Raw genomic sequence first — 27,949 nt, forward strand, 5'->3', positions numbered from 1 at the left:
CAAAGACAGGGTATGAAATAATCATAAATGTGGTATAAGCAAACATTTTTTTTTAAAAAAAAAAAGGTATTTAAATCTACAGAACACTACTTTTAAATAAAAAATTCCTAGAAAATGTGAAAAGACTCAAAGACATCAGTGACAGAATCTAACCGGGGGGGGGGTGGGGGGGTGAAGGTCAACATAGATAGGATAAGAAAATTACAACTCAGTGACTGAGGGCCACTGGGGCATGGTTTGGAACCTGACATTTCTAAAGACTGATCTAACTTGCAGGCACTTTACCCGTAACTGTTGTTTAAAAGAGCACAGTAACTTCCCATCAGCAGGTTCTCTGCCTAGTTATAACTGAACAAAACAAATTACTTCAGAGAAGCTGAAAAAGAAGGCACATAACTAGTTCATAACTAGTTACACCTAACTCTTACTCACTTAACTACCCAAACCATCACTCACAGATTGTGCTATGCTTCAGGACTATTTGGAGAACCAATTAAGGCAGCCTTGCAATTACTTTACCTTTTTCCTCTAAGAAGCAGCACAAGCATTCGTCTTCAAGGTATGGGACTTGAATATTTAACACATTACAAGGACTCACTCTTGAAGCCATTTTAGGATTTAGCGATTTCTAGGGATTAAGTGTCAATCGTCATTCTGGTACTAGGAAATCACAAGTAACAATTTCAAAACTAGCAACATGAATTATATTTAACTGCCAAATGCCTGAGTTCTTGACTCTCCCTCTTAATTCAGAAGAGCCACCAGTAACTCCCCGAACAGCTTAGAACCTTTAATTACTTATTACAAGCACACAAACTGAGTATTCCCACAGGTATATGGCCATCACATGTGGTCACCAGAGCAGAAAAGAAGATTGAAGAAGACTGACATCAAAGATGCCTGTAAACTTCTGAGAAATATACTGTCAGTGTCCCAACCAGTGCAGTGGTCTTAGAAGAAATTTAGGATGAAACAACTTCCAGTTTTACTTAGGATATATGTTCTGTCAGGTTTTTCTCCTTTTTGGTGGGTATTTTGTAAATTAAAAGTTCTGATGAAAACAGAAAACACTATTAGTGTACACACTGTATGCTATGCAGCATATTTGCTTTGTTTGTGTGTCATTCATTGTAGTTCTCTTTTTCTATTCCCTATGCCAAATAAACTTCACTTTATTTACAGGAACTAGATTTGGCAATTTATAGTAGTGGGAACAAGAGCACCAGAAATCCCTAAAAGAAGAAAACCAACTTCTGACCTTAGAAAGCTGGACACAATAGAAGCAACAGAGTGATTCTGAAGAGAGGGAACAGCAACTGTATGTAAGAAGGTGTTGCAAAGAAGCTGGAACAAGCCCATGATGGAATAAGGAATATTTGGATCTGCAAGGCTACAGCTGAACATCTTGTAAACATATTTCCTTAATAAAGCAGTAGTTAGGGTAGGCAAAGTTTAACCAATAATTTTGCAAATGAAGAGAGAGATCCAGAACAGTGGCACAGATTAACAATTCCTTAATTGATTTCTGATGTTAGCATTTCAATCAACAGAAATTCTCATCTTAAGTGGCAGGTGCAGAAGGCATCAACTGCTACTAGATGAATACTGTGCTTGTGCTTCCCACAATTGAGATTTTTACCCAGATTACATTTGCTCCCTTTTGTTCCCAATACACTAACCTAAATTAACAGGCATGTTTGTTATTTATACATCGTGCAACACAAAAATCAATACTCTGTCCTGCCCACAATTACTTTTGTTTGAGAGAATCTGACACGCATATAATACTCTCGGTTACATACACGGTTTACATATTGAGGGTAACCTTTTGGAGAGGAAATGCTTTCTATTCCATGCTCTTAAGAAAACAAATCACAAGTCAGTAGTAATCTAGGAACTTGGCTATATTGGTACTGCAATTTAATACAATATGGCTCCTCACTTTGGCTTCCTCACAAATGAGATGCCATAGGAAACTGCAGCTCATTCAGCAGACTGAATAATATATTGTCTAAGGCAAAATTTTAGAGCAGTTATCTATGTGTTTATTAAGCTTAAATTGCCAACAATATGGGTCATGCTTTTCCATGACTGAAAATTTCAAACATCAGAAAATACCTTTTCAGTTCAATTACTAAAACCAAATGCCTACTTATCAAAACAAATCCACTAGCACCAATTTAAAATATTTTTCAGAAGGTAAGTTGTCCGCACTTACCACGTAACTGCACATTGAAGCCACAATTACATCAAAAGCCATTAAAATTTATTTATGTTGTTAACATATATCTTTTTAAAACTTGAAAACACATTTCTTTATCTATAAGTATATAAGTAGATGAATAAATTACTACACAACCACAATTACTTCATTTTACACCAACTTAACCCACAGGAACCACCATATGCAAGAATAGGCAACAGCAAAATAGGCAGGCAACCAACTACTGCAGAGTAGCAGTGGGTCGGTAACTTGCACTTTGTTCCTTACTCCATTGTAACTTGCCTGTCTACTCCAAAAAAGTAACCATGAAGATGGAACTCGCTGGACTGAATGTCATATGCAGGAGTACTTACCATGAGTACAGAATGGTTCCCACTACTGATGCAAGTTTGCTGTTTTCTTGCTTTTGCTTTGCAAGTCCAAAGTCAGCTACAATAAAAAAAAAAAAAAAAGATTCACATGTCAGCAACCACCCTCTTTGCATGACAATCAGTGCTAGATCACAACAGCTGAAATGTTAGGTGACAGTGGAAGGGAAATTTGGGTTGGTTTTTTTTTTAATTGTTTACATTTTACAGTACTGGACCATACAATCTTCCTATTTCCACATTAATCAACAACTTATGCTTAAATCAAGCCTATCAGCTTTAAAAATATTATAAACACACCTCTGATACTTTCAATCCAATTCATAACCAGTTTCAGGCTTCAATTAATATATTCCACTAAACTGCATGACAACTGTAAGTATCTAATAAACAGTGATCTAATGCCCAAATTAATGGAAAAAATAATGTAATGAAGTTAGTAATTATTTCACTTCCCTTTAAATTATGATAGCTGGAAAGGGCTGACTTTCTCAGAAATTTAATTTCCAAGGAGTACAGGGGGGTCTAATCTCTGAATAGTTCATGTTCAAAGATTGCATTTGGTAAGAAATAACAGTGAATCTTAGCCTTACCTTGGGACAAAAGCTGTAAATTTAGATGACCATGCTGTTATGTTAATATGAGTGCCTTTTGTGTAATTAGCAGGTAGTTTTTTTACAAAATTGTCACACAGTCTTTAGAGATTATATTTTTAATCTAAGTTCCATGCAAACAGTTCCAAGTTCATTTTTTTTTCAGTTCAGTACTCTACTGCTGCCTCAACACAACAATGCAGCTAAGATACATTGCACTTTATTAAATCCAAGCACAGAGAGCAAGAGAAAATTACCGTACTTGTTAAAGTCTGTTGATAAATTTTTTATTGTAATACTACTTCAGAAGTGGGAGGATTTTATGGTAAATAATATTCTTTAAAATATTTTAAGGCTTCTGTTCTACTTGGACAGAGCCCATAACATTCCTATTCCAATTGTTTTTACAGTGAGATAGTTCATAAAAATTTTAGTTATCATTTTTCTACTCATCAAAAAAAGCCACAGACCAGAAGAAATACAGGTAAGAAAAATTAGTTTCTGCTGGCTCTTGTTCAGTGTGAGACTTGAATGTCTGAAAAGGAATAGTTCTCTTATTCAGAAGGCCTTTGATAAGAAAGCCAAACCTAGGTACGCAGGCCACAGATCATTTTTCTTTGAACAAAATGTTCAAAGAAGGACTAGCTCTGTAGTGCTTGGAAAGTGTAAGTAGAAAGAATGCTAAATTAACAGGATCACTGAGAAGCCTCCCTTTTGCCCTTGAGTTAAGACAGTCCTCAGACAGTTCACTCCAGGGAATATTAATCCCAAAAGAACCAGAGATTTTTGCAGTGTCGACAGTTCCCTGAATTAATTGGGGTGAATCATTCTAAATTCCCTCCTTTGGAATCCTTCACATAATATTCAATGAAGAAAGAGTATTAAGACATTACATCAATCAATAAATTCAGTTCTTGGTGGTTGAAAGATTTAGGAAAGGGAAGAGGAGAGCTGGACATCTCAGTTCTAAAAGTAGTCTATTTTAATATAACATTAGTGATTATCTGGAAAAAAGGAATCAAGGGGAAAATTCAGCCAGATGGAGTAAATATATTATTTGCCTTTTAGACCCAGGTCCTCAGAAATGGAGGGAAAAAACCTGTTTGATGGTCAATAACTTTTTCCAGATTCGGCTAAACTACCTTGACACCAGTCAGAGCTCCTAAATACAGCTGGTGCTGCCAAAGCCAAGGAATGTAAAGCACAGGACAATCAGCTTTACATTAAACGTAAATGTTTTTTCTTAACTTTTTCAGGCCCATAATACAGAATTGAATGAAAATAAACTGGCAAATATTGAACTGCATCGAATTAGTGAAATTGCTTCTTTTAATTTATTTAGGCATCTGTCTGAAGCTTATAAATCAGTCTACAACTTTTAATACTCCAGGATCCTTTATTTGCTATTTGATGCCAAAAATTGCTACAATAACTAACAAACAAACGAAGTAATTTCTGAGAACTGAGAGAGGCCTGCCTCCTATACCGTTAAATGAAAATATGACCAAATATAAAGATGACCCCTATTAACTGCTATGCACTGTTTCAGTTGTGAACTGAGACTTGATTAACGGGGACCCATTGTGACAATTCATATTTGGCAATTTCCTGAAACAGCTTCACACCATAGCAGTATGTCTTTTAGAAGCTGGAATGGAATTGTGAGAGAAAGATAACTCAATACTTGATCAGCTTTTTACGAATTTTACCCAAGTGTCAGCTTTTAGCACAGAGACGCACATAAATCTTTGACCTGATCTAGTGACTTTTATGTTATGATCTCATTGGTCACTTCTGAAATCAAAAATCCTGCTTACTAAAGAAAATATCCTTCCTGAACCATCTCAATTTAATTCATCCGGTGGTACACCAAGCATTAAGACATATCTCTTAAGTACAGGAATGGGCCCTTCCTCAGAAGCTAGACCTAACGTATTCACACACATCTGTGAATGCAGATGCATCTGATCACAAATCTCACCAAGTTCAGAATGAAATACGTAACTTAGCTTCCAAATATTTTCCTACAGTTCCATTCTCACTTTCACAAAAAAGCAACCTACCAATTAACAAAAGTGTTGTGTGCACTTGCTGAAAGGAATTTTATCAATGCTGACAGGTATCATGACAAATATCACTAGAATAAAGGTGGCCAGAGAAAAATAGAAAAGAAAAGCCCTTAGAGAATCATACTCAGAAGGCCACTGAAAGCTTTGTAAACCAACAAATTAGATGAACCAAAAGAAAGGCTGGTAAGAGCTAAGGCAAAGAGAGAGCACAAAACAGGAGGAAGGGAAAGGGCAGGCAGGCCAGCCAGCCAACAACATCAGGATGCAGAAGTGTATGCTGCATCAGTCCAACCAAAGGGGAAACTATAAACCCACCTTAGTGATTCAGAGCAAGACTCTAAGAGAAAGATGGGCTAGTAATCAAGCCAGTCCTGCCCCTCTCTTGCACTCTCTGGAAACCAGCTTATTTGGCACTTACATCTTGATGAGTTTAGCTCACCCTTTTTCTAGGCTAGTTTCATGCTGCTTTAATCTAGTCACAGACCTGATACTGCAGTCCTGAAATCATTGAATCGTCTACCACACCGTCTTGCAATGCAGAAATAAAATTGGCATTAGAGAGGCAACTCCTTCATCTCAAAAAAGTTACAAACCCCCTTATTTCAACTGTTAGATTGTCCCAACTTCCTGAAAAGTAAAAACTACTCCTTTTGGACCAAAAATAAAACAAACAATGGTTATTTCGTAGTACAGCTGAAGAAAACCAAAAATGCTAGTGGATGACACATCTCCATGAGGAAGCAGTCTTGGAGCTTTAATGGCACCAGTGGAAAGATCCACCTACCTGCCCAAAGGTTTTCTGTTGCTGAAAAATAATGGTTGTTTTCACCTGAACATGTAATTTTGGAAAAATGATACTTTTTCCAGTTTTAAGCATCACTAATTTTTTCAGGTTCATGTGAATTGCATGCATATCACCACTACAACTTTTTGTACCATCCTAATACATGAGAGTTTGTAAACTGAGGGGAAGGGTAGGTACACCAACCTAGCAAACAAGTCTTCTAAAATAAAATTTCCATGGTAATAGTTTTTGGTGCTTTGTCTACTGTGCAACCTCAACTGATGTAATTTCTTTGCAGCTAATTTCTCTAAAGGTTGGAAGCTTGGCAAACTTCATTGAAGATGAAGATTTTTTTAAAGTCTGTTCAAAGACAATAAAAAACTATCAAACTTTCACCATTAGATGGAACTTTATAAACTATGACAAGACACACAATTTCACCAACAATTCATTACCAATAGTCATATCTCTCCATGGTGTTATCATACTTGACCAGACTTTGTACTATGATTGTAAACATTAAGCTTCAGGAATCTAGAAATTTTTTTTTTTTTTTAATTCATTAAAAAATAGTCAAACAAAAGACAGTCCTCAAATAGGAAGAAAATTAACACAGAATGATACAGTCATAATCATTTAGATTGTAAAACACCCTTCTTCACTTGTTTACATTGTGTTTAGGGTAGCAGAGTAAGTGATAATGAAGTAAGATTGTTTCAGAAAGCATTAACATGATGGGGCAGAGGGCATAAAAAGAAGAAAGAACTATGAAAAAATGAGTAGGCTGACTTGACTAGTATCTTAACCTCCTACAGAATGATCTCTCCACTTTTGTAATAGCCGAATTATAAAAACTTTCTAAATGTTAGAAGTCTCTTTAAATGAGCATTTTAGGTATCTGCAATGTTTTTTTCTCCTTTTATTGACAGAATCTGGTTTTTCATTTGCCATCTTATTTCCCAAAGATTTCATCTAGTAGACTGATCTTCTACAGTAACAAGAAGAAAATTTCCCAAATACTGCATCTTAACAACACTGATCTCATATTTGCATACTTGTTGCCTTAATTTTTATTTGAACCCTATTTGAAAATGCCATTAATTTTTCCTAAAATCAAATATGCACACAAAGACCAAGAGCAAAGCAAAACACACAGATGAATGGAGTATCAAATTCACCACACAAGTGAACTTCAGAGCTGCTCAGGTCAGATTTTCACTGTGTCCCCATTGAACAGCTTCTTCTACCCCGAAAGACTCAGGATGAGACAAATTAAATTTGTTTCTCTTCAGCATGTTTGAAACTGTAATCAAGAAAGTTCGTCAGCAACTTACTAAGTTACAGTGATCTGGAAGATAAAAATAGAACTTTAATTTTATTTTCCATAAATTCATATCCTAAAATCAAGATCATTTGAAATGTAATCAATGGTAGTACATACTTACTCTACTCTTTTTCACCAATAGAATAGGAATAGAATTAATTTTTATAATTCCTGAATGCATCTTCTAGCTATTCTATCATTCTCCTTTCTGTGTGCTAATATCAATGCTTTGTAAACTCAGTCTACCACCTGTCAGTTTTGTAAAGCTTGTAACTTCTCCGCTAAGAACATTAGCGTTGATCCACATCTAGAACTAAGATTTGTAAAGAGAGATGCAATTACTAATCCACCAATAGCATCCAGAATGTTCCATTTACAGTGTAAACATAAACGAGTCGAAAATTCTGCTCAGCCAGTTATTATGGAAACTTTGAAAATTAAGTACTACAAGCATGTCCTTGAATCTTAGTATGAAGAGTAGCAATTCTGATAATGAAGACTGGTTAAATGAGCCATATAATCCGCAAAAAAATTTAGCACTGATTCAAGTGACTCCGAAAAGTAGTGACTAGTTATACCTGCTTTACACCTCATGGCCCCTGCTTCTCTGGGCATGGCACAGAATCACAAGTATTCTGAATTACAAAATTAACAGGTAGCTTTCTTCCAGCATCCAAACTATTTAAACTTTTCAAGTCTCATTCACCTCACTGTTCTGACACTTCATGGCTGCCTGCTGTGGTTAGAAGTACATCAGACAGATGAGTTGTCTCAAAACTAGTATTCTGCTGCTATGTAATCCTACGTTTCAGCTCCATACAGATCGTTTCTGCTGCTATTGTATCATGTGTATTAAACATTAAACAGAGTATGCCACCCAAAAGAGAATATGGAATCCTTCACAATTCTTGATAGCAGACCTGAAATCACCTGTCAAAGTGATTCCACACAGACTTCTGACCATGAAGATATAAAGCCTTCTGCACCTAGATGACACTGAGGAAAAGCAATGATCTACAGAGTCCTACGTTTTGTCCTACAAACAGATGCAGCTATAGAGCTCTCGACAGAAATATGCTGCACTAGAAACAAAATACAGCTGCAGTAAAATACAGTTGCAATAAAAGCAGATACGCATTTTCAATTCAGAAAACCGTAACTTCTCAATGTCTTATATAAAAAGGGTGTGAAGATTAAACCAAGAGACACTGATAATATTGGTTCAATGAATCTCTAAAATGCTATACAAAACAACTGTCATTCAGGCTGTGCCTAAAATTCTACTTTTTTTTTTTGGTGTGTGTCAGAAATACTAAATTCAGAAATACATTCAACCTGACCAGAGATGTACAGTTTCAGTAACATTTTTCTATCAATTTAGAATGAGATTTTTATGAAATTGCAGCTTAGCATGATTTAATATTTACATTTTTGTAGCATTTGTAGCTCAACCAATTATGATTAAATGCTGTACCAACATTAAGAGATGGTAGTCATGGCCCCTTTCCCATCAAATTTGTGTCATAGATGAAACAGTACAAATAAGTAAGGTGGGCAGTTCTGGAGACTATATAACAACAGCAAGCTTAAAGTCCTCTCAGAAACAGAGATCTTATACTGCCACTAGCCTGGCTAGGATCAAATTGTAAATGTATATTTCCATTTGCAACAACACATGACTTAAAAGAGCCTGAAAAAGACTGGGATAATTCAGATTTAATTGGCATGTGTAAAAGATGTCATGGGAAATACAAAGGAAGTCATACAACCTTCACATTAGAATGAAGCACCTGCTGGGCTTAGGACTTTCATATCTTGCATAAGTTTAAAAATAAAACAACACACAAAGATCTGGATAAGGATAGTGTCTAATCACACCTGATATTTAAGAAAAAAAAATACAGTGTGACTATACAGTTTCAAAAATCCTTCTATTATTACCTCAGGTATTCTTTTTTCAGTAAAACCTATAAAGATGATATTCAGAGACCACCTCAAGAAAAGGCCCTTCATAGCTCAACCTTACATTGTGCCAGACTGGTTGCAGAGTCCTCTGCCTGTATGAATTCTAGTTTTCAGCCACCTTTCACCATAGGTCCCTGCCTAGCCAGTTCTGCTGGAATTGTGCTACAAGGGCCACCTGTAGAACATTTCTCTACAAATTCAGGACAAGCAAGCATAATTCTTTAGCAGGTTTACTTTTTCTGTAATGACAGCAAGGAGGGAATGTCTCCCACACTATGCACTCCTTTCATTTTCAATCAACGTAGAAACTGTATGAGAGGTCTTCATGGGATTTGAAATGTGAGTGGCTCAGTTCTCACATACATGGTGAGAAACGTATGCCTGTGGGTCCCAGAACTTTCTTAAAGCAGTTCATTGTTGGGGCTGCTGCATAGCCATACACAGTACAGAATGAAAGCCTTAGCCTATAGAAACACTTTTGAGTGCTTCATTGAGCAACAATGTATCAGTCACTTTATTCTTTTTCTTTTTTTAATCAAAATTACCATGACGGCCTGGAACTAAGGCACCTCTCTAAAGACAACATATTTGGTGAACATTAGTTACAGGAGGAGGAGTTACGTTAGAGGAATAAACTGCCTTTGTTATATTGTCATCCAGCAGATTCTCATAACAAGATATTAACAGAAGTCACTGTTTCCAGAAGGACTGGCTAAGGAAAAGAAAAAAGAACAGATGTACAAGATATACAAGGTTCTTTTATGAAGCAAAACAATTTGAACCACCAGAGGCCATAACTTAATTACATAGTCACACAACACTGCTTTACAGGTAGTCCACAGCAATATTACTCTAGTTAGATCAAGACACATTTTGGACAGTTTTGAGATTTGAAAGACTCCAGAAAGCTGGACTCTCTCTCTTTAGGATGACTGTGCAGCTTGTAGATCTTAGAGCAGACCTCCTCATTTTATAAAAGCTGACAGATTAAATTCATTGTAGAGGCAGATTTAAGTTTTCTCAATATTTGAGCATACCCTTCCACCTTCACCCAACTTTTTGTATTAACTTTCATCTAGAACCACTTGAAATTCTCAAATGAATAGTATACTTATCCACAAATACTGTGAGATATAACTATCAAGAGCACAAATGCTCCCGTCTTTGGCATACATAGACTGTATGAGTTAGGTGTAATACCACTGCAAGCACCAATACAGTACATATTTACTATCATCAGAAAGAAAGTAAATTATTCTTAATTTCATTAAGGTTGTAAAAGAACAAGGTGCAGTAAAATTCAGAAGTAATAGATAAAAGGACTTCAGCTCCCTCCAAAAATGCTATGTATACTGGTAATAAAGTATTAAACGAAGTGTTTGCTTAAATATTGCAACAGTTTTGAACGAATCCCTGTAGAAATGGTCAAAATAAGTTTCAGTTCTTCCAATTTACCTCAGCTCTTATAAATCTTTGACAGAAATATAAACGCTTTTCAAGGGCAATTTTGACCTTACATTTAAAAGTACATTTACACCGTATCTAGATTGGACTAGAGATAAAGCAAAGGTATTAAATCAAGACAAGAGTGCCCCTCAGTGGCAGGATGTTGATACAAAATACAATTTTATGATATTTTAAAATAATATTCTGAATATTTTTTTCATCACTCAGGGACAAATGCTCTATTAAATCACCCTTTTTCAAAACTGTATCATTACTAAGAATCAGGGGGGTTAGCACATACAATTTAATAATGAATAAATGTAAGTATGCACATCATCAGGCATAAATATTTACTATAAAACAACAGTTACTGAATATATTTGCCTATTATAGCTGAGTTTTGTGGTTGGGTGCATCCATACATCTGTACTTCCCTGTTATTTTAAAGAAGAGAGACTGATTTTGCTTGAAGACTTCTTATAACAATTCTGCAGTATTCAAATTGTTTATCTAGTTCTATGTCATGAGCAGTAAGAAAGCTCGCAGTAGTTCTTTGAGAGTTTTAGAATCTACAGTATCTGAATTGCTTGTAAGGCTTGCTGTACATACTGGGTTGTGATAATTCACTCAAAGAGTAAAACTTCTTACTGTTCACACATACATGTCTTTCAAAGCCTGTCTTGAAACCTGCCTAAGCACCTTCCTCCACACTGTGAAGATTACAGAAGCATACATCAAGAATATTCAGTACTACAGGCTTAGACAAATTGCACCTCACAGCAGCTGATCACTGGGAACAACTGATGGATACTAAACAATTGTATGGGAGAACTGGAATAGAACAGATGGCTGTTATACCTTATGTTCATTAGCACTTGTTATCTAATCTGGTTCTCTCTATATTATTGCCAATTTAAAGAAAAACAGGCCTTGAAGAATAACTAATTTAATTTTTCTAGGGCTAAACCATCTCCTCCATGTTATCTGACATACATAGCTTCAAAAAATATAGTCATGGATGATGACACCTGGTGGCAATGATCACAAAACTTGCATTAGCAATTATTTTACACAAAAGCATAATAATGCCGTAATTTACTAGCTTATAAGTATGGTGACCAATGTCCAGGAATCTGAAACCTTCTGAGAGTTTCAGTAAAGAATTTCTACTCACATACATCATGGGAAATTCTCTTCAAGTAAAGTAGTTCTACTTACTAATTGTAACTTTGTCTTTATCCCCCAGCATGACATTGTTGGGAGTGAGATCTCGGTGAACAATCCTTTTCTCTTTATGCAAATAACGAAGAGCTAGGCAAAGCTTAAAAACAAACAAAAAGAGCTTTACAAAGATTCTTAATTACAACCTAAATAAAAGCACATAAAATTAAATTAATATCTGATATTAGTGCCTGATATAATAAGCATTACTTTGTCATTTATTAGCCTGACAAACATAAATGCTGCTACATGCAGGAAAGTTCTGGAAACAAAAAGAATGGAGGCCCTTACCTGGATAAATATTCGCCATATTCTCTCTTCTGTAAACTGTTGCTGCTTTTCTTTCAAAGAGTGGAAGTGTTCTCCCAGTGGCACTCCCTCTATGAGCTCCATGACTATGTACAATCTATCATCTGCATAAAAGAAAATGAATGAACAGAAGATTACATTTATACAGAAGGCATTTGAAAATAGAGTATTTGAGATTAAAATATATTTTAAAAGCTGTTAATTTTTTTACTTCTTAAAAATGTGTTTGTACAGACAAATACATTTTAATCAGTTCTACTCCTTGTTATTCCATTTTTTCCTCAATTTATATCACAGCAGCTATAAGGAATTCACTGCCTGATAATCATTCAGCAGGCTGGTGTATGTAGCTAACTCTTTATAAAAAAGAAAATTAAGACAATATGGCTGAGCAATCTATATCATGCATTCTACTAGTCACTGTAGTTTTTCTCCGTTTAGCATTCCAGTTATAAATTTTGGATCTTTAATTCTATAGGATGAGAATGATGCTGTCTACATGTTTATATTACATCTAGTTTTACTACTAGATGAACGAAGATAAGCATTATTTCTCACCATTTCTTCAATTTTGAAGTAACACAAGCCTGTCTGAACTGTAGCAGTCCTTGAAGAAAATCTTAACCATTTATTGCTCAAATTTGACACACTGCTTCCAAGCTGTAAGTGGTTTTATTGTACATTTCTATTTCTGCATTATGTAAAATGTGGTAATTCTCTGTGTTTATACTTACTTTCCAAGAAGGTTCTATGATATCGTACAACATTTGGATGATAAAGCTACAATGAGGAAAGAAATGTAGATGTTTAGAATAATTAAACTGATGGCACAGCATTTATAATGTTTAGCTGCACACTGAAAGGAAGGATTCCACAAGAATTCCACAAACTTATGAAGTGCAGTGCAGTACACCTTCACTGCTACAGCAAACACAGAGAAATGTTGCACATTACTAGAGCAACCAGGAGGAATATACAATGTGATTCCTATCCCCTCTCCCTTTAATAACTGAAAGAGAGTAAATGAAGTTTGAAGGGCTTTCTCAGCCTAAGAACACTACTGATCAGTCAGGTTTTTAATTTTCAGTTACAAAAAAGGTTTTCTTCTCACTGTATTTTAAACCCAAGTATGCATTAAATGACACAAAGACTCCTCAGTTTTCTATTAAAATCTTAATTTACAGAATCCCTGAAAAAAAGTTCAAATACTGCCAACACAGAAAGAATCTTTAGTAACAAGCATTCGCACTGCTGCTAACACTACAGTAAGAACAGTTTCAATATTGGCAACATTCAGGTAAAAGGGGTCAATATTGTACAGATCAGAGAAAAATAATAACAGCAGCTGGAAGCCCTGCTACCTAGAATCATAGAATCATTTAGGCTGGAAAAGACCTTTAAGATCATCGAGCCCAAGCATAAACCTGCCACTGCCAAGTCCTACTATAACATGTCCCTAAGTGTCACATCTGCACATCTTTCAAACACCTCCAGTTATGGTGACTCAATCACTCCCCTGGGCAGCCTCTTCCAGGGCTTGACAACCCTGTCAGTGAAGAAATGTTTCCTACTACCAGATCTAAACCTACCCTGGCACAACTTGAAGCTGATTCCTCTCATCCTATCACTCGTTATCTGGGAAAAGAGACTTGACACCCACCTCACCTACAGCCTCCTTTCGGGTAGTTGTAGAGCACAATAAGGTCTCCCCTCAGCCTCCTTTTCTCCAGGCTAAACAATCCCAGTTCCCTCAGCCAATCCTCACAAGACGTGTTCTCTAGACCCTTCACCAGCTTCGTTGCTGTTCTTTGGACATGCTCCAGAACCTCAGTGTCTTTCTTGTAGTGAGAGGCCCACAACCGAACGCAGTATTTGAGATGCAGCCTCACCAGTGCTGAGTACAGGGGGACAATTTCTTCCCTTGTCCTGCTGGCCACACTATTTCTGATACTAGCCAGGGTGCTGTTGGCCTTCTTGGCCACTTGGGCACACTGCTGGCTCGTGTTCAGAGGGCTGCTGACCAGTGCCCCCAGGCCCTTTTCTGCAAGGTAGATTTCCACATGAGAACTCACAGTTAATAATGCTAACAGCAGAACGCGCACACATGAAACTGGAGTCCATGAGACACACCTGCTCTTTGATGATGGTTAATTCAGAGACAATATTCTTTACACTGCTGTCTCTGTCTTTTTTGTCCTTTCCAAATGCTGGATTGTGTAAATTGACTTCTTTCATTGCCAGGAGATTTTGTCCATTATGCTTTCTAACCTATGAAAAAGACAAAACACTTTATATAGGATGGGGATAGAAAGGATATTATTATGGCTACCAGATTAGTAATCAGAGTCCAAACCTGTCTTGCAGAAGTTACAATAATAGCTTTTTCTGTGTATGATGTGATAAAAAACTGGAGCCCCACAATACACCTTAGCAGTACACTGCTGAACTTGCCAGTCTTTGAAGTAACATTATCTGTGCCCAGTGTTGATTTTCAGATAAAGCATACTTGATTTCTGGTTTTACACAGATTCATTAACATTTGCAATAGACAGAAATGATGTTTGTGGAAAAGAATTCAAATAAAGTAAAAGTAGGAAACCTGAGGGATACACTGTTCTATCTGATAAACACAAGAGGGGACAAACAAAGTCACAGCAAATACTAACAACAAGCCCAGATCCATAAAGGCCTTTTCACACCTGCATTCCCCTACTGAAAGTCAAAGAACAGTAGTGCCTACAAGAGGTATTAGACATCCTTCATGAATCTTCCCCTCAAACCTGTAAAATAATACCAAAAGTGAAGTTTACCTTATATACGCTTCCAAAAGCTCCACTGCCAAGGTGCTCTAAAATTGCGTAATTGCCTATATGTTTTGTAGGTGCCTTATTCTGATTCATGCTTTCAATACTTTCAGCAATTTGTTTCAATTCATCCTCCTGGTTATAAATTAAATGCCAAATAAATAAACATATTTCATGCCTTTCTTATGCTAAGAATTTGAAAACAATACAGCTTCTCAAAGCTATGAAGATTTTCACTTACCTTTAATAAATTTAGCTTTGACACCAGCTTTTCATAAGCACTGATATCACGCACATAATGTCCAATATCAATGAAGATTTCAAATAAATCAGTAGGGAAAAGTCTACAAAGGTTTAAGTTTTGGTATATTTTAGAAACAGTGCACACAATAGCTACTAATCCACAGCAGAGACTTTTCAATATTTATTACTACAACTTACTTTAGAACCTTCCAAATAATACACTGATTCTTTACAATCTATTCAGATATTAACCTTCTAACATTACATACATAAGAGTTAAAAAACATTTGAAAAGTCAGACTTCAGCTTCCATTAGTTGGGTATTAATGCCATATAAATGCCAGTTCTCCAAACATGTATAAGCCTCTTTAAAGTCAACACCTCCTGAGTTTCCAGATTTTCCTATATTTTTCTTATAATACTTTATATTGTGCCTGTTATCACTTTATCTGAGCTCCTTCTCATAACGCATTAAGTGATAGGGTTAGTATTTGTCTGCATTTAAAGAATCATGACACAGGTCTTAGAATTTTTGACCACAAAGTCTAGTCTAAAGATAAAAAGGACTGAGAAAAGCAAAAGCTAACACACAGTAGGCAATATTTGATTAGTGACATGCCTAATTGAAGCTTTGTTTCTTTTTAAAGTTCTGGCAGAAGTAGAAATACAGAAAATTAAGGCATCTAGAAAAATACGAAAGGCAGCACATTAGTTCAGATTTAGCACTTACTTTAAAAACTTGACACCAACCATGAACATTCATTACAGACTAGGGCCCTTTTAGTACAAAATCCACTTTTTAAAAGTAAAATAGCACTAAAGTTATATTTAGAATTCTAGTAATTTGATACAGAATAAAATCATACAGAAACAGTACTGACAGGCAGACCTCCTAGGCAGCACGATTACTATCCTAATCCCACAAATCAAACTGCTAGGTTTCACACCTTTATAGCTAACCTGGTGAAACTGTCACCTTACTAGAAAAAAAATCGATAATTGATGAAAGACATTATCTCCTTATTGATTCAAACCTTTCAGCAACACTCCTAAGTAAACCAGCTTGATGCAAAGTCATTCCCATGTGAAGGAGTGGAGGGCTCAGAGAAAAAATTTACTGCTCCCAGTTACTTGCTACTATCCGGGGCTGTAACTTGCATCTGCTAATCCTCAGGATAAAAGTATGGTTTATCTCCAACAGTATTAAATTTGTCCCTAACAATTTAAAACATTGATTCATGGGGGAGGAAGAAGCCCCTACAGAACTAGTTTCTCTGGTATGCATACAACAGAAGTCCCCACACTGAATGTCTAAATCTTGTAGGCTGCCACTGATGCAATGCAGGAATGGCTATCTGTAGCTGTGGGAGAGGACAGAAATTGCTCATTACTATTTCTTCTTGTTGAAAATAAATGACATTTAAACACATGACTTTCTGATTGGAGTGACAACTTCTGCAAGCTGTCCCAAAGGCGTTTCACAAAACATTTTGTTAACATACCTTTTAAAGATATGGCGATTTCTTTCCATACTGAAGAGAAATCTCAGGGCTCTGAAAGCATAGCACTACAGCAGGAAAAAAACCTTAATGAGACATTTATTTATACACAAATGGAAAAGCCACTGATAAACATCAAGTATTCCTCTTGACTTTACACATTGGTCAACTTTGTACTTAAATGACTAGACAGATTATGTTATTAACCTGATAATGAAGACAGTAAAAACATGTTAATTTCCTTTTGTATTTTAAAAGTTGACAGGGCCATCTGAGGGGGAAAAAAAAGTAAGAAAAAAAAGGTGCGTGACTATAGCTATAGCACACTGAGGAACATCTGAGTTTTAATCTCCTCTTTTTTTTTTTTTTTTTTTTTTTTTTTTTTTTTTTGGCAGATAGCTTAAGGCTTGAGACCTGTTCTCTTCTCCAATGGTGAAAAAGGTAAATGTAATCAGTGGTTTTGTAATGATGCCATATTTTGCAACTTCTTGTAAAAAATGTCATGCGAAACACCGTAAGTTCTAACAGAAGACCAAAAAAAAAATGAAAAAGAGAGAACGGTCAACATTATTTTTTTTTAATGCTAGGTTCATTATATTTACAGAGATCTTTATGTACCTCAGTTTCTATCTTTATGTACCTCAATTTCTATCTGATCTCTACTGAAGAAAGCTTATTTTTACAACAGCTACTCTCAGGTAGCAGGCATGTATGCTTTTATGCAGCTCATATTTAATTCTGTTTATCAAGAGCCAACAATATGGCACATATACGGCTGACAAAAGATGACTGTATAAAGTAAGCCAAGGGGAAATAAGGCACTGATATCTGAAACAATGCAAATAGTAAATGCTTTTTACATAATTAATAATTACTTTATTGCATCAATGACTAAACCACTACTACAGTCCAGTATGGTACTTCCTACTTAGACAACAACAAAGGTGTTTTAGTGATAACTGCATGTTATCCCCATGTTACAAAAAAAAAAAATTTATTTCAATATAAAGAAAATTAATTAAATTAAGGAAATAAAGGCCAAATGCTACTTTTGAGAGAAGCAGAATACTTGAAATTTTAGTGAAAAGGAACATATGTTAATGCTAAGAAGTGGTCTCTTTTACAATGTTTCTTTTTAGTCCAAAGTAAACTCTCCATCACAGAAGGATGGTGTGTTACCTTGTCTAACATTCCACTGAGAATCAGTTACAACTTAGCTGTATAAAATAACCCAGATGAGCTGAGCCATAGCTGCTACCTTGAAAGTTTTTCATTTTACAGACTATACATATATTTTGCTGTAGAAAGTCCATCAATGAAGAGACATGACAATAAATTAGTAATGAGATAATAGATATTTTAAATTGAAATAATACTTGTCTTTCTGACATTAGCGTTGTGAGATTAATATTTAACATTTGTGATATGCTTCAGTTAAGGCATGACGATTTTTATGTATGGTACGTATGCAGAATAAATGATTGATATCACTGCCACCCTTGAAGTAATGGTGTAAGATCACTAAGGTAGTATGGTAGAATGAAGGTGAAAATTTATTTATTGAAAACACAGTCAATGAAGCAGTAAAGAAATCAGATCAGCATTGCAGGAATTCTAAGAAAAATGCCTATGAAATTCAAAAAGGGTATTCCAGTGGCTGCAACTGTATTGCATAGCAGTAACAATGATAAAAGCAATACAGATAGCAGTGTGAGAATCTGAACAAGGGTTCATAAAAAATATGCTTCTTATTGTTTGCCTCAAACAGATTTAGTTTTCATATGTGATCATTAAGTCCATTATTAATTCATATGGCTTCGTGTTTAACCCAACTACAGTTGCCTAGTATCTCCTGTGAGTTATTTCCAATGCATTCTGCTGGAATCTAAAATCTTGGTGGGCATAAATTAAGCTTCTTGCAGTTGTATGAGGCAACTGTACTGAGCATATGCTCCAGGTTTATCAGGCTCCATGTTAGTTTCATATACTTCCAGGAAGATTTTTATTTCTCTCATCCTTAAGCTGATTTTAACTGAAGCACACTTTAAAACCTTGCTGCTGAAAAAAGGTACCTAATGCACTGAATCTGCACTCCAACCTTAATCTAGAAGAACTGCAATGAGAAAGATGATATTACAATAAATTATTTCTTGTTTTATGGAAATGCCTTCTCTCACTATCCAGGCATGTCTACCTGATTTGATAATCGAATAGCTATGTAGCCATTTTAGTGCAGGGTTATACCAGAACAAAGACCAGGTGAGGGGCAGGATCCTGACTGCATTCACCTGTGCTAAGGACCTCCTCACACTTGCCCACATAAGTAACCTGCGCAGCAGCAGCAGGTTCATCCCTGAACCCCAAAGCACTACTCTCCTACAGCTTAGAGACGTCAACACTATTTCATAGATTCTAGAGAACAGCTACCAGATAATTGCTCTGATAACTTTTAGCCTAAGTTGACTGAAACCAGTATATTTATGGGGGTATTAACATGCAAAACCAAGAGTCATTCTACGCTTATTAGCTCTACATTTATCCTACATTTAGATTTGCTCTACTTCATGTGATGTTTTCCTGTATTTTAACAGCCACAGTAAGATGCTCCAGAAAAAAGCAGATATTAGTACAGTCTCAAATCTATAGTGAATTTCAATGAAGACCAAGGCACTAAAAAGAAGATGTGATGCTGGGCAGCCTGAAAAAGTGGAGGAAAGATTATCACAAGAAAAATATTCACTTTCCTTTACACTGTATGAGGTGCCAGAAACAAAGTAGACCAGAACAGAATACCAGAAATAGAGTCATTATTTAACTTTTAGTTCCTGAGCCGTTTGTTATTCCTCATTTTGTTCTGGTGGGGTTTTTTCCCCCTTATAAGTAATATTTTTTTACTGCATTTTCAAATAAACTTCAAAATCAAAAAAAAATCTTAAGACTGTTTGGGCTTTCTATGCACAACGATAATAAAGGGACTTACCTGTAATAAATTAGCTTTTTCATCATTCCTTTCACTGTTTGGTAAAATCAGCTTGGCTATTGTATATATTCCATTTGCCTGGAAACAGAGAAAGATTAGCACTCCTTTGCACAGAAACCACAAATAAAATCCATTGTTCAGATAAATCAGAAGCTAATACCAACTGACAAGTTCTTAACATCCTACTGCACACCTAAATTATAAGCTCAAATGACTTAAATGTACATATGAATTAAATCATTGTTATATTTAAACTGATACCACAAAGAGCTTGCAAACAGATACTAAAGCAATGCTTCAATCTCTAAAGGTGAAATGGCAGCAACAGATCCCCTGTCACCATGTGGCTATTATAAATTGTCAGGAATCAAAAATCCAATCGCAATAAATATAAACTAGAGCAACACCAGAAGTGATAGCCTGAGAAGTATATCTGTGCCATCAGCAGTATTTTGTGAAAATCATACTGTGTTTCAGTTTCCATTTTTATGTAACCTAATGTATCCATCATATTGGTTTGATAGATGGACTCTGGTAGATTTAGTTCCACTACTGCTCCCAGTTACTTGACATGCTTCCTGTTGGAGACTACTCTCCAGCAGAGTTGCAGGGAGTATGTGCCAGTTCTGCAGAGGCTCTGCTGCAGTTCCTGACATGTTTTCTTAAACTGTTCATGAAGGTAGGGTTGAGATAAAGTCTTAGTCATAAACACATTCTGGCCTGCTAGCAGACTGGCTGCAGACTGCTACTGTTGAGACAAGGACACAGGATGGACAGGTAGAGGGCAGCTACAGCAGAATCAAATGGTTCTCAGCTGCCTGAACCAAGACTTTTACCACTGAATGAGATAAACCTTTAGAGGTCACTTAGATTGACTTTCTCAGCACATAACTGAAAGAGCTGCAAATCTTCTTCTGTCTGTTTTAAACCTGATTTCCTTCATCTTGTTCACCAAGCAAATCTCAAAACTGTATCAGCACAGAGGAAGTAGGATTTAAAATGAAAGAGGCTGTTGTAGGGCAAAACTCCAGCTGAAATGAACATGCTTAAAGCTGTGTCCTGATCTGAAAGGGGAACATTAGCTGGTGTTTTAACAAAGGGAGAGGTCATGGTCCTTTAACAGGATGAGTGGGGGAAGAAGTCTGAAACACCTTTTCCCAGCCTACACATCATCCCATCAATTTTTAAGCAACTTACTGATAACCACAGTTATCATGCACTGCTAAAGTACTGCAGTACATTAGAACCATCCTATCATTTCCCAGGTCCTCCAAAAGTTACACTGTTTTCAAAATATATCTAATTTAAATATGCGGTATTTTATTTTGATGAAACCAGACTCAGCCTAAAATGTCTGCAGTTACATTGTTTGGATAAAAAGTTGTCTAAATCAGCATTGCTTATTGACCATTTTAGTGCTTAAGATGCATAAAAAGTAACTTCTTCTAGACTTACTTCCATTCCTTTCCTCTTAACCAATAGTTTTGAAACACACACAATTCTTTCCCAGTAAAATTTAACACTCTCTGTTCTCTCAGTCCCTCTAGAAATACCTCTGATTGGGCTTTAAGCTAACTTGAAGGCTTTGATGACTGACTTAAAATTCAAAGTATAAGAGCTGGCTACAGCTTTTAGCTGGTATTAATATCCTAAACATTTGTGTAGCTAACTGTGTCTGGAATTTTAAGAATGGTTTTCAGAAACATTGATTCTAGCTGATTTAAATATTACATTTAAAAATGCATTTTAGAAACACAATCCTGGGGATGGGATGCCAGGAAGTTATCTTAGAAATAACGAACTCTGAGGAAAAGAGAAAATTGTTTGTGAAACAACAGCATGCCAGTATTAAGGTGTACAGTTTGTTTTAATAAACTTCATGAAATTCAGGTTCTGTATTTCTAAGTTAATTTCATGATTACTCTTATTTACTATCCTATTTTGAATATGGCAAGAGATGCCAACCAAAATGAAGCTTGTCTGAATAAAGCAGTTTACACTCCCAGACAACTACATATGTATGCTGATATTTTTGTGTCAATGTCTCTGTGTGTAAATGTATAAAGAAACAAACATGCTGAAATAATAGAAACACATATTTTCCAATCTCTTTCAAATGCATTTTGTTTTTTTAATTAAATGATGGTGACAAACAGGAACAATAAAGTAAAATTATAACGCCTTATGTAACTAAATAAAGTCTTCCTACCTGTACAACTTGGTAAGCATTAGTCTCATTGAGCACCAGTTCAGTAATTGCAGCACAACAAGCTAGAATCAAAATTCAGATGCAAACATTTAGGGTCAGATCCATAAATATATTCAGATAGCGTGGTGGGTTAACCTTAGCTAAGGGCCATCCAGCTGCTCATTCACTTCCCCTCCCTAACAGGACAGAGGGAGAAAATAGGATGGAAAAACTCATAGGTCAGGACAGGGAGATTGCTCACCAACAGACTTGACTTTGGAAAAATTAATCTAATTTATTGCCAATTTAAATAAATTTGATAACAAAAATCCAAAGGGAAACAATTAAAACACACCTTCTCCCCACCTCAACCATTTTTTCACCCCAGACTCATCTTCACTCATTCCCTCCCAACTCCTCTGCCTGGATCTGGTAGATGAGGGTTACAGTCAGTACATAAGAGTTCCACTCCGCTGCTCCTTTCCCCTCACACTTTTCCCCTGCTCCGGTGTGGGTCCTCTACACATGCTGCAGCATGAATACCTGCTCCACTGAGGTGTCTCTCACAGGCTGCAAGGGAATCTCTGCTCTGGTGCCTAAAGCACATTCTCCCTCTCCTTCTTCTCTGACCTTGCTGTTTGCACTGCTGTTTCTTACCCTGTGTTGTGGGGCTTTTTTCCCCTCTCCTCTGTTCAACTCAGCAGTTTTGCCTTTTTTTAACTGTGTTTTCACAGATGCACCACTGACTTTGCTGATGGGCATAGCTTTGGCCAGCACTGGATCTCTGTTGTGGAGCCAGCTGGAACCAGCTGTGTGCAGCACTGAGCAATCCCTTACACAGAGGCCACCCCTGCAGGCCCCCTGCTAAAAAACCACTGCCACCTACACCCGATACAGAAGGCTAGAAATACAAACAAGTATTCAGTCAGAACTAAAAAAGACCTCTGTAAGTTCTTTGCTTACTCTTTTGCAGGAGTCCTTAGGGAGGGCAGAAGTAACACAGAAATAAGCTCCATGCTGGCAATGCTTTTGGTACTGCAATTGATTTCACATTACCAGCTCTTCAGAGGTAACATTCATGATGAAGTATTCAAGAACACATATGTATTATGATACAGCTTTCAGGAAGATACTGTAAAGGGTCATGTAATCCTAGTAAGGATATTTTGCATTGTCCTTCTATAGTCACTGGAAAAAAAGACATGATCCTCCAGAAGGAGGATCAGAATGGATAGTCGATGTGTTACTGAGAAATCTCTAAAAGGGATTCTCTCCATAACTACTGAGGAATCCTTACCTGACTGGTAGTCTTTAAAATAGCACTTTGAAAGAGTTCCATCATAATCAATTCATGATTGATCTACCATAGTAAATTTGAATAGAGGGGAAAATATGATCAAAGAAAAATAATCTCAGGCTAAAAGCAAAATTTAAAAAAAATACATGTATGTTTGAGAAATTTTTACACGTGGAAGAAATATGTATGATTCCCATGTACTTAATACTTTTTCCTTTGCTTCTTTCTGAAAAAAAGTGTGCTTTTTGAAAATATGTGCTGGTATTGCACATTTAGAAATAAACACAGTTGATTCGGTATTCCTACTCCCTAAAGCAGGTATAAAAATTCACAACTTCAGTCTGGAAATATTTTGAATCCTTTTAACGCAAGTGTAAGTAAACACATAACAGAGGATTAGGTCTTATTAACCTACCTGCTTGAAGTGAAAAAGTGTTTTCTTGCATCTCATCAGGACTCAAACCATCTGACAAATGAAGACAATGGATTCTCCCTGCTGCATTTGCACTAGATAAACTTCCAACTGAAGACCGATCAGAAACAAGAATTCTTTCCCTGGGGGCAGGGGGGAGTTGGAATTGCAGTGTAAAAAAATAGTTTAACATATCTTTGTTAACCATTTCTGAAATTTTGAAAAAGCAAACAAGCCTTTAAACAGAAAATTCCTTTCCTGTGTTCATCAATTATATTCACAATTCTAGCTCACTGAATATGTGTCTGATTAACAGGGAAACTAAGCAGACAGTAATGACGTATTTATTCATTATTTAGTTTATACACTGAAAAAATGAAAACCACCTTAAGATAAAAAATGAAATATGCATTGCTGGAAAAAAAAATACTTATTCATTATGTTCTAAATAGCCTTTCAATTTCTGCAGACATCACGTACAGCTGAACAAAACCAAAGATGCTATTTAATAAAACAGGGCTTGGTCAAATACATTTTAAAATATGAAACAGTCTCATATAATTGCCACAATCTTGAGGACCAAAAACCTACCCTTGTAATATATGAAGGAGCTGCTTGATTCCACCCCAAATCCGGATTTCCACACTAGTGTCAGGATCTTCACAAACCTGTACCAGAATCCAAACTATACTCCATAGAAGTTTGATATGATCAGAATGGAGCAAACTGAGCAAGACTGGAACTCCTTCATACATTTTTACTTGCTCTTTAACTTGTGACTCCGCACAGAGGAGACGTAGCAACTCTGCTGTGACCCTAAAAAAAAAATTCAGCAAGAAATTTTAATAATAACTCCATCATTACTTTCTATTGTCAGTCAGCAAAGGGGAAAAAACACAGCAAACATTTAAGAACAAGCAGAGATGTCCTATAAAAAAAAGAAGTTAAAGGAAATTGCTTAAAGTCACTGTAAACTGGTTAAAGTCATCATTTAAAAAAAGGAAAAAAAAAAAAAGGAAAAGAAGGAGGAGATGCACATTCTTACAAGGGATGAAATTATAACTACATTGAGTTTCACTGCCAGTATAGGCAGCCAAGCATTCGCAGCCAGGATGGAGGTGGCCATAGGGACTGCAGTCATCTGTGGTACCACTTTCTTTTTAATGGCATTAGTACTACAAGTAGCACTGACTGCACGAACTGGTAAATCCCATCTGTGGAATTAGAGTAATTCCACAAATAATAGTGATTCTTCTCTAGTATTGTTTGAATATTATGTTTAAAATTAGTTTGGATATATCATTTAAAAGGTTTATACAAGATATTCAATAACTTCACCCCAATTAAGGTGGACTTTCCATAGAAAATACAACTAGGGATTTCCATTTCTACTTGAAGAAAAAAAGCTGCACATGTTTCATGAAACATATGAATTCAGACTCATACCTGAATTTAATACTATTCTTAACTAGCACTGATCTTCATCAGCTTCCTGTCTACATTCAAATTCCAGTTTTTATAACAAACTTTGGTTTACAGATAATCAAAATAATTTTAAATCCAGAAACTAAACACAAATTTTTAGTATATTCAATTTCTTTATCTTTAGTTATACATAAAATAATTTACATGTGTGAAATAATTAAACATGACATTTTTAAAAAAATCTCTTCAGTATTTAAAATGCAATAGGAAAAATGACATAATATCAAATTTAAGAATCTTTTGGTTTCTTACTGAAATGCAGATATACGATGCTTATGTAGGAGTTTTAGCTGAGATGAAAGGACATTTAAAGAACTGAAGGAACCTTTACGATTTTCTTATTGAAGGGATGTGGGGTCTGACCCAGCCTCTGGCATAAACTACAACAGTTGTATATCTTGCAGTTTTTTACTGGTTTATTTTGGGCATCCCAGGAACCACCACAGTTCAGTGTGCTCTCCATCTAACCACTCAAGTCTGCCAGGAACAAAGAGGAGATGCACCAAGAAAAGCAATTGCTATCACTTTCATACGATCCAATTGCAATGTTACCGTAACAGATACCACTGTTACGTAACATTGCAATTTATTTGCATTGCACTATAGGCCATCAGTGAAGGTAGAAGAATAGCTTACAACAAAACTAGTAGAAAAGATTTTGCTCTGTCAGTATCTGACTGAAAATACATAGGTGTCAGAACTTTACTTCAAGTATATAAAGTGGTACATTATCTATTTCCTCTAAATAAAACACATCCCTAAATGAAAAAGTCAAAATATATTTTAACACAATAGATCTACAAGCAAAGTCTCACCTTTTAGAAAGCAAATCGTATTCATGTAATATCACCAGCAAGTTCTCAACAATGGTGAGTTCACTTATCTTCTCCCTACATTCTGGACTACAAATTGATTATTCCTGGCATTTATATCAAGTTAAATTATATGAAAAAACCACATTGCTCTTTAGCCTCCCTCCTTACACATTTGACCAATTATTTTCTTCTCAAATCTTAAGTAATAATATCATGTTGTGCACACAAATATTTAAAGCCACAAAAATATGCTGGGTCAAGAGTGACAGTGCAACAATTTCCAATTTTCCCATTACAAAAAAAAAGTAAACATGAATACATAAAAGTAAATACACAAATGTATTTAATTTGTTTCTTACTAGAAATTAAGCAAATTAGGTACATTTTTAGAATCAACCACAATTTCCATATTTGTAACATACTCCACTTTCTTGCCCAGTCCAAATGTAAGACACTTAATTCTGTGAAAAAAGTTAAATGGAAGTTGAAAATATACGTATAACATCATTTAAATTAATACTGATATTAAAAAAAAAAAACCAAACTGAAATAGAATGAAAGAAATTTGGGAAAAGTGAAAATTCAGAAAAATCTTAGTAAATAAATCTCTACTGATCTCAAGGAATCATATCTATTCTCTTCAGTTTTGTAATTTTCCTTATAATTTTTCATTTAATTGTTATACAAGTCTGGAAGTCAGCAACAATAATGTAGAAGCAGTAGCTTTTCTTCTATAAAACTATCAAGGATGAAAAATATTGTCTTTTCCTTTTTTTCCCCCTCCACACCAGGGAAAAAATCTTGTTTTTATTTAAAACTGTCATTAGCGAAGAGAAGATACATATGAATGGATTTGAGTGTATGCATTCACTATTTACTACACTGAACGATATTCTTACTGGTTATTGTGAGGCACTGTCACATTAAGCTCAGCACAAAAGGCTTTTATATGCAGGAAGCCAGTAAGAATTCCAGAAGCCTGAACTGCACAGGGATTGCAAAGAGACGTTCTATGACTCTAGTCCTGCAAAGTTCTTCACATGAGCAAGAACTCTGCTGCAAGGACTAAAGTTTCTACTTAGTTTCTACTGCTTCAACATAAAATTAAGCACACTTCATAGACTTCCACAGAACAAGGCCTCATTTTGAAAAAAAGAAGGCTTCCTCATAAATGGCAGTTTTAATATTGTGTCAAGAGGTGACATTAAAACACTTATTGTGAACTACAGCACATTAAGTCGAACTTACCTCTCTGCTAGGCTAGTCAGAGCAAGGAGGGCACCCAAAAGCACATTGCTGTCTCTGGCAGATAACAAATTTACTAAGGTCTGGAAAATTAAACAAAAAACAAGATAAATAAATATAAATTATATGATTTTCTTTTACAACTCAAACATACATAGAGTTATTTATTGAAAAGTCAAAATTAAGATACCAAACCCTTACACTAAGTCTTAGGTACATCTAAAGTACACATAAATATACACTTAAAGTCTTAGACTACACCCAGTCTTAGGACAAGCAAGGATGTTTCTTCTCAAACTGCAACTGGCATCTCTCCTGACTGCTAAAGCATCTGGTCCAACAATATATCACTGTAAAAATCTGTTCCATGTAAAATGCTTCAGAACTCTAAGTCAAGGCTTACTAAAGCAAAAAGTTAATTTTCAGCTTATATTTAAACAACACGGTATGTAACTCTAAGGCCCTGCATATATTCTGTCAGTGAATCATAGAACCGTTTAGGTTGGAAAAGACCTTTAGAGTCCAGCCATTAACCCAGCAACTGATGTAAATTTCCTATATGTCTAGATTCTCTAAAATAATGTTGTCTGATACTATCCAATATAATTGCCACTGTTTTACTACAGCACAACAGAACCACAAAGCACTACCTATACTGGTCATGATCTCTACTGTTTC

At 35.8% G+C, this 27,949-nt stretch overlaps 1 protein-coding gene across 7 annotated transcripts in view; it reads right to left on the reverse strand.

Moving 5' to 3' along the window:
• The window catches only part of NEK10 (NIMA related kinase 10), a 116,107-nt gene that overhangs the window by 72,392 nt on the left and 15,766 nt on the right, over nucleotides 1-27,949 (reverse strand). For 5 of the 7 annotated variants that reach the window (XR_008747639.1, XM_055806950.1, XM_055806953.1 and 2 more), the window contains exons 10-23: nucleotides 27,275-27,354; nucleotides 26,027-26,113; nucleotides 24,318-24,542; nucleotides 23,730-23,869; nucleotides 22,039-22,100; nucleotides 19,830-19,907; nucleotides 16,853-16,917; nucleotides 15,349-15,451; nucleotides 15,114-15,242; nucleotides 14,434-14,571; nucleotides 13,038-13,083; nucleotides 12,286-12,407; nucleotides 11,992-12,094; nucleotides 2,578-2,653 (exon numbers count right to left, since the gene is read on the reverse strand). Coding sequence is in view for 6 of the 7 variants with exons in the window: in XM_055806950.1 (XP_055662925.1) it covers nucleotides 2,578-2,653; nucleotides 11,992-12,094; nucleotides 12,286-12,407; nucleotides 13,038-13,083; nucleotides 14,434-14,571; nucleotides 15,114-15,242; nucleotides 15,349-15,451; nucleotides 16,853-16,917; nucleotides 19,830-19,907; nucleotides 22,039-22,100; nucleotides 23,730-23,869; nucleotides 24,318-24,542; nucleotides 26,027-26,113; nucleotides 27,275-27,354 (1,454 nt within the window). In the remaining variant the exon portion in view is untranslated. The remainder of the gene's footprint in view (nucleotides 1-2,577; nucleotides 2,654-11,991; nucleotides 12,095-12,285; nucleotides 12,408-13,037; nucleotides 13,084-14,433; nucleotides 14,572-15,113; nucleotides 15,243-15,348; nucleotides 15,452-16,852; nucleotides 16,918-19,829; nucleotides 19,908-22,038; nucleotides 22,101-23,729; nucleotides 23,870-24,317; nucleotides 24,543-26,026; nucleotides 26,114-27,274; nucleotides 27,355-27,949) is intronic. The other 2 variants (XM_055806949.1, XM_055806951.1) reach the window with 2 other exon arrangements.

Source organism: Falco peregrinus, chromosome 5, assembly GCF_023634155.1.
Source record: "Falco peregrinus isolate bFalPer1 chromosome 5, bFalPer1.pri, whole genome shotgun sequence".
Classification (NCBI taxonomy): domain Eukaryota; kingdom Metazoa; phylum Chordata; class Aves; order Falconiformes; family Falconidae; genus Falco; species Falco peregrinus.